This window comes from Megalopta genalis, chromosome 4 (assembly GCF_051020955.1).
Source record: "Megalopta genalis isolate 19385.01 chromosome 4, iyMegGena1_principal, whole genome shotgun sequence".
Taxonomy (NCBI): Eukaryota; Metazoa; Arthropoda; class Insecta; order Hymenoptera; family Halictidae; genus Megalopta; species Megalopta genalis.
Window position 1 is genome coordinate 27150794 of NC_135016.1, and position 17558 is coordinate 27168351.

At 44.6% G+C, this 17558-nt stretch overlaps 1 protein-coding gene across 9 annotated transcripts in view; it reads right to left on the reverse strand.

Moving 5' to 3' along the window:
- Positions 1-17558, reverse strand: part of Fhos (Formin homology 2 domain containing) — a 385440-nt gene that overhangs the window by 57013 nt on the left and 310869 nt on the right. For all 9 annotated transcript variants that reach the window (XR_013033133.1, XR_013033134.1, XM_033473786.2 and 6 more), the window contains 5 exons: positions 15987-16500; positions 12315-12577; positions 11034-11165; positions 9400-9736; positions 8442-9078 (listed from right to left, as the gene is read on the reverse strand). Coding sequence is in view for 7 of the 9 variants with exons in the window: in XM_033473786.2 (XP_033329677.2) it covers positions 8442-9078; positions 9400-9736; positions 11034-11165; positions 12315-12577; positions 15987-16500 (1883 nt within the window). In the remaining 2 variants the exon portion in view is untranslated. The remainder of the gene's footprint in view (positions 1-8441; positions 9079-9399; positions 9737-11033; positions 11166-12314; positions 12578-15986; positions 16501-17558) is intronic.

Here is a 17558-nt window from a genome sequence, read left to right on the forward strand (position 1 = left end):
TTTTTAGGTAGTTGCCTGCGGACGAGCGAGGCATGTGGTTGTGCCTACCGTTGCTTCCGAACCATCACCCGTAATATTAGTTGACTTTATGTTTGTTTCTTTTTTTTCAATAAATAGCTTTCTCATTAAAATCAATTCTGTTACGATTACTTACGTTTCCTGTAAATATTCAACAAGTTTGTTCGAATGTATGGCAATAAAAATGAGATTTGAAAACCGGTGAAAAATACGTGCGCTTTATATAAATTGCTATTAATTTCTTTATCTAAAAAAAGTCAGAAACAATGTTGGCTGATAGGATGTCTTAATTGTTCGACAATAAATAACGAAGAGAAGTTATCGAGAACCGTGTCAGCGGGGCCATTGGCTCGAGCCGATTTAAAGCGCGGCAAACGGAGATAAAAGCGGCATGTAATTACGGGAGTAATTAGCGACGGGTCGAGGTCTGGGTCCGTTCGCGCGGAATCTTTGAGCTTCGGCGCGGACGCGATGAAAAATTTCCTGCGGTTTTCCCGGCGGACGATGGGGAACGCGTGTCCAAGAAACGACCAGCCGCTTCGGCCGATATCGCGACCGCCGAGGAATTAATGGCCGCGCGATATGACGAGCCGCGCCGTCCGCCGGAAAACGCGTTTCGATCTCGACTTCGATATTTTTTTCTCGCACGCGGATACGGACGCCATCGGGTCAGCGCTCCGATTTCCACGGCAAATTTCAACCGGCGAATGTTCAACATCTTTTCCACGGATCTCGTCGCGTTTCAACTGTCACTGCGTTTTGCCAATATTTATACAAGCTTGGCGTGAAACGGAGATGCGGAAAATACGACGAGTTTGCATACGCGCGGTGTAGTTCATTAACTGGTTGACTGGCCGCGTCAGTCATACGTGCCCGACAGAATTATTTTATTAAACGTGAAAATTAACGTCGATTATATCAAGTGTTGCACGTCGCAAGTGCATAAATTTCTGTAACCTAATTACGAGCGACCAGGTATCGGGACGACAGGAGTTTTTCGTTCGAGCGGACTCCGTTCGCGAACGCGCCGTAGTTTTCCCGATGTTAATTATTCAGGCAGTCGCGGGATGACAAATCATCGGTGTGATGAATCTGTGACGGTGACGCTAATGAGAATCAATGCGACACCTAACCATGTATGGGACACGCAGATGCAACGGCAGAGAATATATTAAACAGAAGTTTCCAAGTCATACCACTTAATCAGCATGATTTATGGTGCCTTACGCCAGAGGAGTTCCTATGACACGCGTACTAGAACCGCATCGATCCCACCACTAAACATGCAAACTCCTAATGAAAACCTAAATAATTCTCGTCTATCTATACTCTCCGATGAATCAAATTCAATAAATCTTGTCGTTGTCGTCGGGAGGCCGACGTAATCCCGATTCGAACGACTCCTTTGATCCACGCTCCGCGAACCAAGCTGCCTGTTTCCTTAATTGCTCCACCGTGGAAAGCATCCGACCAAAAAATCTCGGGTGTAACCAGCAAATACGCGAAAGTAATAGGTACGTAAGACGCGTTGTCGACTGCACGGCGACTGTGTCGTTTCTTTACACTCGAGAAGTTCGCAGCAGCGAAGGGGACGAGACAACGAGAGTGGATGGAAAGAAGCGGAAACAGGGGCAAATCCTTTGAGCTCGGCGACATTCGTAGCTGACCAACAGTAATATTTTCCATTAGCTTCCGAAGCCAACGGAAGGAAAAACGGAAGCTTTAAAGAATTCCTCCGAGAAACTTCAACTTCGTTCTCTTGACAGCGCGCAGTCAAGGCGAATATTAACGCGTTCGATGCCGGTGGGATCGATCTCGTAATATTGTAACTCTACTTGTTTATGCATGCGAATCACCTGCGTAGTTATTCGAAAAATACACTGTCTTGCATAATCATTTCGCGGATGAATCAATCGTATAGCTTCTCCGATTGAGACGGAAGAAATTCCTAGCACTAAACCAAAACTGGCAGCATGCGTCGCTCTATTCGCTGACGAAGCTGTATTTTTTTACATTTTCCGTCATTGTTATTAGAATGTGTGCTTGGTTTAAGAAAGAAAATGATTCGATAATTTTCTACGGATGTTTTCTGCATTTACGATTTTAACAATTTTAACCCTTAGCGCTCCGAAAGCTCCGCTACGGAGACATTTGTCATTTGTTCCGTAACTCCGAAGGCTCCGCTGCGGACCCAAATGTTTTTAGCATACGTTATCGTCGGCATTAGCAATTGTTATCTGTAGTTAAAACGTGCCAAGTCTGTACCATTACGATTAAACCATTTTTTGACCTTTTCTATGGTTAGCAAAATGGAGAAAAATAAATATTACGATGAGAATTTAGAGCCGAGCGATACCGAAGACGTATTTGATTTTGAAGAGTTAAAAGACATTGTGGAAGACAATGTTGGTTATGATTCTGACACTTCGAGTAGTAGTAGCGAAATTATACTACCAAAGAGACGAAGAATGAGAATTATTGAAAGTGAAAGCGAAGATTCGTTACAAGACTTCGATGAATGGCGCGATGTTACGGAAGAATTACATATTCCAGATAGAATACCTTTTAGTGTATTGCCACAGGTCATTGGACCACAAGTTCCTACAAACGTTGAACAGCCGATACAATATTTTAACCCTAGAAAGATAACCATATGACAACGTACGTAAAAGATAACCATACGCTTCAGAGGCGCATGCTTTTCTAAGGCGTCAATTTTATACTAACAATGGATATTTATTTAAGTTAATCTAGTCATTTTAAAGGTTTGGCATTATTGTAAAAATAAAATGCATTTATATTATATTTTTTTATATTTTAAGTAATTTTAAACTTAAATCACTAGACCTCTATGAAAACGGTGCAGTCAGTTGTTTATTTCGCAGGCGCCTCTGCGACGTAGGTTATCTTTCTCGGGTTAAATTATTTTTCACGGAAGAATTGGTAAATAAAATTATAAAGGAAACCAACAATTACGCAGAAAATGTTCTAAACTTGAAAGAAATATCTAGTAACTCTATTTGGCAAAGTGAACACTGTGACACTTGTCCAAGCAAACCCAGAATGCACATGGGAGATTGTTACCAAAGATATCGCACCATGGTGAATTACAAAATTTAGAATTTATCTTTTATTTACAATAGGAAAATGTATATTTATAGAATAAATAAAATCAAATGCATTCGCAAGGATGTGTAATCTTTTCCGCTCAAAATAAGACTTCCTTTATCTCAGGCGCTCCGCTCCAAAAATGTGCCGGATTTGCTGGTAGGCAGTACTCGAGAAACGCGCGGAGCGCTAAGGGTTAACGACTTTCAAATGAAAAATGTGAAACCGATCACCTTGACTGGCTCGGTAGATTTAGCGTTAAACAGAAGAGAACCTCCGAAGTCAACTCGAGAACGCGAACGTTCGCATAGTAGAACGTTTATTCATTATAACCATTTACTAGATTTGTAATAAAAAAATAGCGTTGTATGTCTCTATCAGTGTTCACATTCTCGACTTAGATCTCTCGCGAAACGAGGATGACAGAGCGCTGAAGACGCTCGAAGATCGCTGATCGGCGCACGAAATTCTGCAGAACTCGAAATCGAAGGAAAAAGACTGAAACCTTTGGGCACGAAAATATTTCGATTAGGTCGAGCAGTGGTTGTGCCTGCGCCAATCAATTACTGAACTCGGACAGCTTGGTGGCGCGAGATCGAACGAGAAAATCGAACTCGCACCGCGCGAAGGCACAGCGAACGGAAGCACAAGGGTGAAAACGAGCAACGGGATTTTTATCCCCTTAAGCTTCGACAAACGTTTGCGTCCTCGTCGACGGAAGACGCGCTGGCGCGAAAGCTCCCGGGATTCGACGGGACACGGCCAAGTGACGCGAGTCGCTCTGTTATTCTATACGCAATCGAAAATAAAGCCGTTTAAGGGCAAAGCGGTTTAAAGGGACTAGCCAGCCCTGGCTTGCTAACGGGCCCGGATTAAACGCGTAATCCGTGTCAAAGGCATCGACAGACCGAAGCCTTAACGCGCTTCCTGGCCCTATCATCCCTGTCCGAGCGACAGCTTTAGCGTTTACACGTTTGTAAGTGGTATTAATGGAATCTTCGTACGGTTCTCGCCCAAGGATTAACCCATTTGCCTTGTAACATCCGGTCGAAGAGGTCGCGCGGCGGTCAATTTGTCTAGAAACGAGAGCGCGAATCTTCTATCTTTGTTAGTTGTTGCTAGTCGTCGCAGAGAGATCAGTCTTGGAGGATTTCTGAACTTAGACGTCGATTCTGATGTTATCTGTTCGCTGGCGTAGGAAACTAGCGTTACGAGAGCGCCTTTAAAAAGGTGATTTGATAAGTGATTATACGGGAAGTGGTTGAGCGTATGTGATCGAGTAAAATAATCGATGCGTCTAATGAGACGGCGAATGCATTGGCGCATCTCTCGGGTTAATTCCAGTAGCGGTTCCCGTTCTATAATTTCAGCGTGCAAAGGAAAAAAAATGGCGAGATCCGTTGTGCCGTTAATTCCTGCGATTATCATCCGGACACGTACGAAAGAGCGCTTCGGGAGTAGGAAGTGCGCGAAGTTTGCATACAGGTTGAACCATTTAGTAGTAATCACCTTGAATTATCTTCTTCGTTTCTGTCAATCAGAAATTATTTATATCCACGTAAACGCGTAGGCGCAAGAAATCGTGGATTCATCTAGAAACCAGCTTAAAAACTTTCACAGAGAACGACCAACAAAAGAAGAATAGGATCTAATCATTCTGAATACGATCGTCTTCCCAATTCGTTCATTAGCCACAGAATAATTTAGAACAGCCGCGATCGTTGGTTCACACTGAATATCTAATGAACACCTGTAGATTTTCACTCCGCGTAAAATTGTTAACAGCATCCGACGATCGGAGAGCACTTTGTTTGTAAAACATTTCTGGAGAAAACATCGACTGGTCCTCAGCTTTCCATTAACGACAAAGTAATTACTTGCTCGTTACCGGAGAAAGGTTGAACGTCACGTTAATCGTTCGTTAATTGCTTCTCGGACAAGGTTACGCAACGTTTCTGATCATGGAATGCAGCCGGAAATTATGGCACAATAATGTCAGGTAGCCAACGAATAGACGAAGAAATTGTACAATATTCCTCAGTGTTTGTTTCCACGAAGATCGAACTTTTCTCGACACGTCGACTGCCTCGTCGGTCACGCAAGGGTGACGCTATCCTTTAACTAAGCTTTGTAGTTCACTTTTATCATGATACATTGAATAAACTGAATTTAACCATGCGAAAGAGAAAAACTAATATTCATCAAGATAAATATTAAAACTATGCCGTCCGGTGGCACCACGCTGGTGCCATTTTAAAAAACTGAAATAACATTTGAACTATATTTCTTCAGTGTTAAAAGGCAGCAAACTAACTCTATAGCATTGCGCTTATTTAACTAAGAATTAAGTACGAAAATTCTTGGATGACATATCTTAATTTTAGGAATTTATATTACCGCCATCTTCGAAATTTTTTTTTAAATCTAAAATTTCCAAGTTATTACGCCGGCGTCAAACAAAAGAATCGTATCTAAGATCTGCGGACGGCATAGTGTTAATTATCTAGTTTCGATTGCGATTAATTAAATGACCTTGACATTCTAGGAATTTTTAGGAGTAATTATCGGCACCTAACGCGTCAACGCGTTCGGTACAATCGTTCGGTTCATCGACCAGAAGATCGCATTATGTGTGCCGGAACTCCGCGGAATTTCTCATTTCCTAGATAAAATGGAAAAAAAACGAGGATCCCACGCGTCCTCATTTTCCCCCTGGGAACCAATTGCAGAAACAAGTCGCCGTGGCGTTCAAAGGCGACCATAGACCGATTTCTTTGAACCGGCTGTTTAGAACGTTTCATCCCCTTTAAGCTCGCTGGCGAGACCCGAATCAGCGATCCGGTTAACCAGCCACGTAGCTTTGTGTATTCAGGATTGCGGGTAGTCGAGCTGCGGAATTTCCGTGGGATGAAAAGGTTCTCACAACGGATACGGGTCCGGTGTAAGGCCGAGAGCCCGAGAAAGCCCATTTCGGCCGGCGGCCGCGTTCACGCCGCGGTGTAACGAAACGGTGGCCGCGGAATGACTAACGTCGCTCGACGGACACGCTCGCCTCGTGGTTCGTCGAGCAGGGTCGCTCGAAATAAAGAAAACCGAAGATTCATGGGACGGCAGCGCCTGGCGTCCTTTTCTCGCCCTCGGAATTCCCTTACAGTAATTAAATTTCCTGTCGCTCCGATGGAGTTTTGAGAAACCGCAGGAGCTTCGAGGATAAGTAGTTTTACATCGACTTGCCCAGAGGGACGGAGAGCTTCGGGGCGCGAGAATGGGCCAGTGAGAGAGTGAAGGAGTTAGTCGGTGAAAAAGGGTGAGATAGTGGAAATGTGAAAGAAAGGAATAGCTTTAGTGCTTGAGAACTAAAATGTCTGGCAGCTTGAGAGATTGAGACTTCGCGAGCTCGAGAACTTGAGTGCCCGAGACCGCGGGATCTTCGAAGCTTGCGATTTCGGAGCCTTGAGACCTCGGGAACTTGAGACTCGGATATTACTAGGTCCATAAATTAACCAGTTAAGTGTGCGTTCGACGACTATATCCGTCATGGAGATGTGGCAGAATTTTGTGCCATGACGATTGTATCCGTCATTCGTAAAATTTTGTTACAATTTGATATTTAAATCGCAATTCTGGCGAAAACTAATTATATTCGTACATTTTAATATGTTTAAAATGTTTAGAGGCCAAGACGAAATGAAACAAACAAATGAAAATTATAAATAATTTGAGTTGGATTCATAACTTCCTGAGAGCTAACTCGTAAGCAGTGCAGTAACACTGGATCTTTGATTATCCCGATTTTCATCTTGATGTATCAAAACCAAAAAAAAAAAAACAAAGTATATTAGATTCTCCATCTGCGGTGATTCCTGGAAAGAGCTCATGAGCGCGCTGTCTCACTTCTTTCTTTTTACTGGTCTTACTTTCGTGTAAACAAAGTTAACAGCGCCACTTACTCTGTGTTCGACGATTATACCCGTCATCGCTTGATTATCGCGACACACCCTGGTGGACGCTTTGCAAAGAGATCGCCACAGTTAACTGCTTAAGGCATCGAGAGCTTCGGACATGAAAAGATTCAAAGATCGAGAGGTCGCGAGATCAAAAGCGCGAGACGTCGAGATCTCTTTAAAAAAATTGAAAATCGGAGCTTGACAGTTTGACAGCTTGAAAGCTTGAGAGCGACAGAGAGAAAGAGAGTGCGAGCGGATGAGAGCGAAGGGGCGAAAGATTGGAAGAGCGAGTAAAAGAGAGAGAGAGAGAGAGAGAGAGAGAGAGAGAGAGAGAGAGGGATAGAGGAATAGGAGGTGGAAAGCGAGGGAGGGTAAGCGGGGAAGTAAACTAAACTAAATCCGGCAACGTCCATTGTTCCCACGCGGACGCGAAAGTTATGACGCCGAAGCACGGTCGAAATCCAATTATATTTTGCCGGTCGGCCGTCTGTCCTCGATCGCAAATGGCTCAAGGATTCCAGAGATCCCACCCCTTAATCCTTTCAATCTGACGGAAGAAATATATCACGGCAGATACTCCCGAAACGAACTACAACCCCGGCGCTCGGTCGAAGGTGATAGACTAGAGATTAAATGTTAAATAACGTTGATACGACAGACCGCTCTGTTATCTTCGATAAAGGAATAATGGATTTTTAGTCTCGGATGAAACATCGAGCTCGGATATATCGGGCCGGATACGAACGTTTGCGAACCTCCAATCGTCGTATAACGTTTTACCCCGTGCGACAAGCTTTTATTTCAATTTCTTTGTGACATTGATCATCCGCGTTTCGATACTCTAGCTCTATGAAAACGCTGCGCAGCGACCGGAAATGTATCATTCGATGGATTTAGTTCTTCTTAACGCTTGGACACTGCAGCGTTAACCCTAATTTATTGTATCTTCCCAATTTCATCGGGATCCGCGAACCGTAAGAATGCTGCAAAAGCGATCGATGCGATTTACGACTTAGCTTTTCAATTTCAATTCGATTATGCAAGATAATTTGATTTGATGACATCGTCGAGCTTGTCGCGTGGCAATCGATTTAAAACCGGTGCAGCTTTTTGCACAGCGCATCGTCTGCAGATAAAGATAATTAACTTCCTCGGAGCAAACCATTTTAGACAATCCGCGCTGAGTTTCCAGATCTCTTTTTTCGCTCGAACCCCGAATGTTTAAACAATTAATAATGAGATGAATCTGCACGACCCGAGCGAATCTAGCCGTCGAAATCGCTTTCCATTGGTTAATACTGCGAGACCCGAAGAGAAGCTCTGCGACGAGGGTAGCGGCGCATAGCGCGAGCAAGTGGAATCGCTCACCTTCGTGATGAGATCCTTGGCGCGGCTCTCGAACAGGTGCTCGAGCTTCTGCGTGTCGACAGGCACCGGGGACAGTTCGTCCCACACCATCTTGTTTTTGTCGAGCCTGGACAGTATGATGGGGTCATCCCTGACCTCCTTCCAGAACAGCTTCACCGTCTTCTTGCTCTTCTTGGTGAAGGTCGGCGGCGGACTCTTTGGCGTGTTGCCGGCGTCGTTCGCGGCCGGCGACCTCGGCGACTTGAAATTCACGCCGAAGAGAGGCGGCGGCGGCTGTGGCAGAGGCGGAGGTAGTCTCGCCCCCAATGGCGGCGGCGGTGGGGCCCGGGAGCCACCGAGAACCGACTGCGGCACCATGGGCGGCGGGGGTGGCGGCACTCCGTTGGTCACGTTCACCGGGCCGAGAACGTCGACCTCGTCGTCGGTGTTCAGATCGGTGAAGTCGAGGTCGCAGAGCGCCAACGGTCTCTTCAACTTCTTCACCAGCTCCTCCCAGTGAAGCTCGTTCTCCGACTTCTTTGTCTCCTGCAACTTCGGCAAGTTGTCGCTGGTCGGCGACTTCAACACGTCCGCCTTCGACTTCGACTTCGCCAGGCCCTCCTTCGCCTTCGAGATCAGACCGCTCATGTCCCCTATCCTGCAACCGAAACTTACGCTCAGAGCTGCAGTTTTGCTGATGATTTGTTAAATTAAGGTTAGAGCTTTGCCGATCGAAGCCAAGTTAGGGTCAAAGTGCTTTGGAAGTTCGATATCGAGATCAATGTTGCACGCTGAGACAATTGGGAGTCTTCGACAGCGAAAATTCCGAGGAAAAATTCGATTCCGAATAAATCTAGCCTAATTGCGTCGTCGTATAGATTACAGAGACGTTTTTTGGGTGCCAGCGCGAACGCTGTGTTTACGATGTAGAAAAGACGGGCGAAGCGAATCGACCCGATCGAACACACGGTCAAATTACCTGGAGACCTTCTCCTCGACCGGACTGCTGGGTATAAGATTTTGAGCCGCCAGCTTTTGTGTGAGATCCTTGACGGTTCCTTCCCTCTTCAGCTGTAAAACCACTCGACGATCCTCATCCTCGTCGGTGTGATTGCCCTCGTCGCACTCGACACCCTCGTCCGGGCTCTTCCCGTACCACGGTTTCTTCTCTTCGGAGTCGAGCTTGTTCGCGGCATTCATCAGGGGCGTCAAGTCCTTCCTGCTGTTCGTCCTGGACAACTTATTCGAGGGCGAGTCCGCGTTCCGGTCGTACGACGTGCCGTTCGTGTAACGCAGTCCGTTTGTCGGGAAAGGACCTTCGCGGGGTCAACAGGAAATTGAATGTATTACCGTGACACACGGTCGATTCTTCTATTCGAATCTATCGACAGCCGATACGTAACGCGGAACACGGGCTGGCTTGTAACTAGACTTTTATCCGAAATTGCGATGCCAACGATTGTTTCGTCGTTGAACAAAATTAATGGAGCTATTAACCCCTGGCCGTATCGTTTTACAGTAAATTCTCCCTAATTGACGCTCGGATTCTGCATAAAAATGGACAATTTGTGAAGAGGAGATACGATATATTATTTACCATATTTACCGTAAATATTATTTTATAGTTACCGATTGTCAAGAACTATAAAAACAAGCCGCATGGCTCGAATAATCGTATCTCCTCTTCCCAAATTCTCCATTTACTGTATTTGGTTACAATGATTAGAACTTTTTCGATTCTAATCACTTCTTACCAGACAAAGAAAATTTATATTTATTGGAGTTAATGCAGGATTTTATTCCGACTTCAAAGGACCGAATAATGTTCGTACTTTCGGCGAAAGATCTCCGTCAGGAGTCATAGACACGTCAAAGAATGACAAGGGGTTAACCCTTTGGTCTCGACTAGCAACTCTGACTCGCCATTTAACACTATGCCGTCCGCAGATCTTAGATACGATTCTTTTGTTTGACGCCGGCATAATAGCTTGGAAATTTTAGATTTTTAAAAAAGTTTCGAAGATGGCGGTAATATAAATTCCTAAAATTAAAATATGTCATCCAAGAATTTTCGTACTTAATTCTTAGTTAAACATTTATAGTTAGTTTGCTGCCTTTTAACACCCAAGAAATATAGTTCAATTGTTATTTCAGATTTTTAAAATGGCACCAAAGTGGTACCACCGGCATGCAACAGATAGTTTTTGCATGGCACCAGCGTGGTGCCACCGGACGGCATAGTGTTAAAATTGTTACATAATATTTTAAAATAATTTTGATATCTTCAGATTTGTTTAAACTTTAAAAACTGTTAAAAGCATAAATGTTGCACGAGCTACAATATTAAATTTCATGCGTATAAAATGCACTTGAGTCATACAAAATGGAAATACTGTAAGTCGGAGAAACTATTTCGAATTCGGAGTTGAAACTGCTTCGAGAGCAAAGGGTTAAGACATTTTTTATCAATCCTTCGACGATGACTGCGAACATATCATCGGCAGACACGTGTTTCCAATTTCGAAAGATGCAAAGCCATAATTAACGGCGGATAAAACTTTGCTGCCCGGCTCGAAGATGCGAATCGGAATACAAGAAGCCCTAAGTACTAACTTTCCTGATCGTCCGAATGACCCACGGACGCTCGCATATTCGCCGTAGCCTCTTGTTGCTCCCTGATAAAGCTCCTCTGTCTCTGGGCTCGTTCCCGTCGGCGTCTCAGCGCCGGTGTCACGCCGACGTCCACTGAAACCCGCAATAAATCACTTCTTTCCTTAACTGTTCGCCACTGATGCACACCGTCCCCGATCATCCGCCGTGACGACGTAAAATTCACTGTTTACAGACCCGACCCGATCCGCCCCTAGTGTTCAGTCTCCCGGAATCGCGCCGATTCGATCTTTATATTGATTTATAACCGGAGGCGACACGAAACTTCCGACCGTAGTTTCTGCAAATACGATTCGTCACGGGCATCATTCTTCCCGCTTTCGTCGACAACGCGGAAACCGCCCGATCGACGAACGTTGCGATAGCGTTCCACATTCCTGACGCAATTTTAGAAACACTTGTGTGTGTCTAAACAGTTTTTATTTCAACGATAATTCGTCGACGAGGCCAGAAAATCTTTGCAAAGTTGGATGCGAAAACAAAATTAAAAGAATTAATGTATCGACACCTTCCTCGCGGACTGAGTAAAAATTAAATTATTCTCGGTATTGGTAAACGGAAAATCTGGAAACACAAGGTAAAGCATCCGCGTCGAGGATGACAGTCTGATGTCGACACAAGCACACCGCAAACTTGAAACAGACGTCGCAGCATAGAGGTTTCGAAAATTCTGTGACACGCGAAGACGATTTCCCAGTTCGGAAATCACGGACCCCGTTGTGGAAGAGGAACAGGAAGAGGAAAAGGAAGAAGAAGAAGAAGACGAACCGAGTTCAGCACGGGCCGCGACGAGGGGCTAGGTGGCCTGGAATGCGTGACTCTGTTCCCCGTGATCTCGCACTTGACCGACACTGCCGGTCTACGTGTTTTCCGCGAGGGAATAAACGTCCTCGATCGGAGTCCCCTTTCGAGCGGAGCTTTCCGCCCCCGTTCTCCGCGCGGTCGCCATCCGCGCGGCGTGCTGCATCCGCAGCGGAACGCACGGAGGGACTGGAAACCGCAAGGTCTCCGGGTCCCGAGAGAGGGGCGAGAGAGTTTAACACGGAAATCGTCGCTCGTCGACGACGAAGTTCGTATTCATCGCGCGGTCGAATCGTTAACGAGCGGATTTGCGACCGCTTATCGATGACACGCGTGCGAAACCGAGGGGAACAGTTCGGTCTCGATCGAGGGGAGCGGCGCGGCGCGGATTGCACGGCGCTGACCAAGGCTGGATCGTCTTACCTTTGTTCTCCTTGTAACTGCCGTTCAGCTGAACCTCGCCGAGGTGACCCTGAGAGCTCTGGGAACTGCTCGACTCGTCGTCGTCGTCCGGCAGACTCGAGTTCAGCGTGTTGTTCAACGAGTTCAGGCCCAGGGGGTGGTTCAGCCGAGGACTCAGACGAGCGTTCAATGACATGGACAGCGGGGATGTGCCCGTCGAGTGTCTGCGTGACTTTCGGCGCTCGTGCGAGTCCACCAGCGACTTCCGGTTCCGTAGTGTCTTCCTGCGGAGCAGAGATTGGATTCGCGAGTTGTTCGGCGATTTCGGAAATTGGCAAACTTCGGGGTTACCTCCTTGGTACATTTGAAACTGTTTTGCATTTTGCCGAATCGAACTGTTGCTGACACGTTCACCGACTCGTGCGTAATTCACGACAATGATTCTTTTAACCAGTTAGCTGTGGCGCCTCCATTTCAGAGCGCGCACCTATACAGGGTGTCCTAAATATGTCTCGCAAACCGGAAATGAGAAGTTCCTGGGATCATTTGAAGTAACTTTTTCCTTAGCGAAAATGCAATCCGTGGCTTCGTTTACGAATTATTAACGAAAAACACTGGCCAATGAGAGGCGAGCTCGCCCAGCGCTAGGCGGCCGAGCCAATCGGCGGAGCCAATTGGCCGCCTCGCGCCAGCTCAGCTGGGATTCGACCGCTCGACCGCTGGCGCCGTTGGCTCACGCGAGCTTAGCTGGCGCGAGGCGACCGAGCCAACGAGCAGTCGAAGCCCAGTTCCGCTCATTGGCTCGGCCGCCTTGCACCAGCATATCTCACCTCTCATTGGTCACTCTTTTTCGATAATAACTCGTAAACAAAGCCGTGGATTGCATTTTCGCCAAGGAGAAACTTACTTCAAATTATCTCAGGAACCTCCCATTCTCGGATTGCGAAACATTTTTGGGCGACGAGTATATTCGTCAAACACAATGTAAGTGTCGCTGTTAAAATATTGGATCAAAAAGACGGTTTTAGTTGATAAAATTAACAATTTTATTACCAATATTTACTTATTCGCTTGACGTTAACATATACCATATACATAATAAACGAAAAACCCAGGGATAATCAAATACTTATGAAAGTTAAAAATTCAAATTGCTGCTGTAAAGAGAGTGGTATTTAGCAAAGCAAGGAACAATATATAATGGCACTTTGCACGTCGAACACCGATACCGTGATTCTTTTCTAATTTTATTTTTATAACAATGTAAACAACTTCGTGCAAGGATTGGCCTAAAAATATTCTGAACATCTTGAAATTTGAGAATACGTTTTTGTTTTCCTTAAAATTACAATTTAAATAGCCAATGGTCGCTGCTTCTTACGCACGACGAGTATACTCGTCGTGTCACAAAATATTGCCATTTCTCCATGACGCGTATACTCGTCAGACACAGCTAACTGGTTAAGACATGTGCGAAGCGGAACTCGTACGATGAATGAAAACGTGTTAGTCGATATCTGTGTTGTATTGTCGATCCGAATGGGGATTAAATACGAGCGGAGAGAAAAGATCCGAAGTACGGAATATCTTCGAGTACTTTTTGTCATTTTAAACGGGGATGGAGTTTCTGTTTATGGAAATCGATTGTTCCATTTCATAATCCTTTCGTTCCTTGCTACCTTCGATTAAAAGCTTCTCTGCTCAGTCTCGAAGATCCATCGCCGCGGAACACAAGCTATACGCTGTTTGTCTTTGGAAATTCTACAACACTGCAGTAACGCTGTTGCACTTGGGTGCAATCGTGGCAATAAACCAACGCAATTCCATTAGCCGCTTGTTCACATGACATCGGAGTGTGCCACGTAATATATGCCAGTACGAACTTATATCCATTTGTAATTGCTAGACTGTGGACCGTTGTGCATTCATGGCATCTGCGAGATTGTGGAATAGGAGAAAATATCTGTACTTAGGAGAATTTAGAGTTTCTCTCCCAGCCAATGAAATACGCGTTCGTCGCATTCTTATTTCTCCGAAATGGTTCAGAAGGAAATTTGCACAAAGATCCGCTGTTTAATTATTTCCCGGGATCTTGCATTAAAGTATCATTAGGAAATTATTCTCGGCGAGTCGGTAACGGTAAGCTTAGGATAAATTCGGTCAGGGTCAAAGTACATCGATTAGGTAAGGCTTGCCTTAAACTACGTTACTTAGATTACGTGCCGGGCTTGGATTAGCCAGTTTACGCGAGTTATGTTACATCTGGGTTACTTAGTTTACGTTAGTTAAGTTGTGTTGCACGCGGAATAGTTACTTTGCCCCGGTTCGGTCGTGTTTCATGTTGCTAAATTAGTTTGCATCAATCATCACAACATTTAGCTGCTTCCATTCGTTCCGATTAGAGTCTGTCTCAGTTAAGGTTGCAGCTTAGACTTGTACTTTTTGAACATATCTATCCCTGAAACTGAGGTTCTACATTCGGGATCTACCCTCTCTCGTCCGACGATCGCGTTCATTCGAACGAACCACAGGTGTCATTCAGCAGAATATCCGGAATTTGATTGTTCAATGGAAGTAATGACTTCGGGAAACGAACGCTATTAGAGAGGATCAGTTGATAGCTCCATGGCTGAATTGTTTAAGATCTGTTCCATTCCGTCAATCATCGTTGTCATTGTCTCGCTCGTTAGTAGTCTGATAATATGTAGAACTAAGTGGACCACGGATCTTCGCGTAAAATAAAGACCGTCTAAGGCACGTAAGTTAGGTGAAAATGTAGTTCTTCATTTAATAGTTATAAGTTGAACATAATATATCGATATCGTTAAATTCTGCTATGTTCATAATTTTGTGCAGTAATGTCTCCCTTAGTGACGCTCAGATTGTCCACAAAAATGGACAATTTGGGAAGAGGCGATTGTTCGATTGTTCGAGCCTTGCAGCTTTTATTTTTATAGTTACCAGTTGCCAATAAATATAAAAACGAGCCAAAATGCTCGAATAATCGTATCTTCCGTACCTAAATTGTCCACATTTGTAGACAATCTGAGGGAGACATTACTGTATTTGGCCTATTCATTTTTGTCATAAATGCATGAAATCAGCAGTCCAGAGATAAGTATTTGAAATCTGCATTGATAAATGCATAATTGAAACAACGATCGAACGACATTAGTTTAAGAAATGATCTGCGAAATTCATTTCTTATTTGAAATACTATTCCAGCTAGCATCGAGTTGAAAATCTAACAGTTTTTGAAATGAGACATAGAAAGAGGATAAAATGGGCTGGATAAAATCAGCAGTCCAGAGATAAGTATTTGAAATCTGCATTGAGAAATACATAATTGAAACAACGATCGAACGACATTAGTTTAGGAAATGATCTGCGAAATTCATTTCTTATTTGAAATCCTATTCCAGCTAGCATCGAGTTGAAAATCTAACAGTTTTTGAAATGAGACATAGAAAGAGGATAAAATGGGCTGGATAAAATCAGCAGTCCAGAGATAAGTATTTGAAATCTGCATTGAGAAATACATAATTGAAACAACGATCGAACGACATTAGTTTAGGAAATGATCTGCGAAATTCATTTCTTATTTGAAATCCTATTCCAGCTAGCATCGTGTTGCAGATCTAACAGTTTTTCAAGCGAGACATAGAAAGAGGAGAAATGCGATGAGATCGATACCTGATATTGTCGTCGAGCTGTCGAATAGGCGATCCCCTATCGTTGCCATCCTCGTGATGCAGCACCGCCTCGTAGATCTGGAACTGCCTGAGCAGGTCGAGGTCGGTGCCCTGCTTGGACATGTACCTTTGTATGATGCCCTCGATCCCCTGCTCCTCCAAGCAGTCCACCTGATCGTAATAAGTGTCCTGGTCCGGTATGCCGTTCAGGCACTTATTGACCAAGGTCGTGGCATAGATCAGCAACTCCGTGTCCGCGGCGTCGTAGTCCTTCAGCAGCTTCATCACGTTCGTCCAGGGTATCATGCCTCTGGACGTGTCCACGGATCGCACCGCTCTCACCAGCAGAAGGCTGTTCGTCTCGACGTACTCGACGAACACCAGCAATAGCTTCAGGGCAGTCTTCACGACAAGCCGGAAACGGCTGGCTATCAACGTGTACAACCACTGGACCGTCTGACCATGTTCCATCACCCCGTTCATTCCATCCACATAAAGCATCACCTGACCGAGGGCTGTTTCAACAGAAATAAAGGGCTGTGAGAGTCTTTCAACGCGTTTTCCACCGTTAATTAGTTCCAGATATATTTTCATTTTTTCGTTATTTGTATTATTAACAATCGCTTCCACTACTTGTGCCTGCATAATACTCCATGTACTCGCAATATCAGCGCGGATAACGATTTATATACAGGATGTGCCAAAAATGTCTCGCAATCTGAAAGTGGCGGGTTCCTCGGGTCATTCGAAGCAACTTTTTCCTTTACAAAAATTTTCTCCGACGCACCATTAACGAGTTATTAACGAAAAACAGTGACCAATGAGAGGCGAGCTCAGCTGACGCGAGGCGACCGAGCCAATGAGCGGAACTGGGCTTCGTGCACTGGTTGGCTGGGCCGCCTCGCGTCAGCCGTACTCGATTCTTATTGGTCACTGTTTTTCGTTGATAACTCGTTAACGATGCCTCGGAGAAAATTTTTGTAAAGGAAGAAGTTGCTTCGAATGATCCGAGGAACCTGCCATTTCCGGATTGCGAGACATTTTTGGGACACCCTGTATAAATGAGAAGATTTTTCATTACGGGAAAGTAGTTTAATATTTTCGATAACAGTCGATGTAGATGCGAATAATGATGTATTTATATTTTTTTTAAAGACATTTCTTTGTAAGAGAACAGTTTAATATTTTCGACAAAATATTCGAAAAATATGTAAACTCGTAAATTGTGAAAACAGTATTTAATAATTAATCTTAATACGTACTTCCGAATGATAAGAACGATATTAGAAATGAGTTAGAACAATGTCTGGTTCGAATCTGCGATGATTTCAGCGAATGCTACTGTTGAATTACTTCGAAAACTTTGTCAACACTGAAATCATTTTCGAAGCTGGACGAAGGTTCGAGCGATCCTAACGTCTGACTGTTCGCCCGAGTCGGTTAAATATACACATACAGGCGAACGCTTCATCAATTTCGCATGGATCATAACCGTGACGCTCCCATTGTCTTTCCAAACAACGGAAACCAACCCATGCTAGAACTTTTTCAGTAAAAGCGCCGGGGAAAAAGC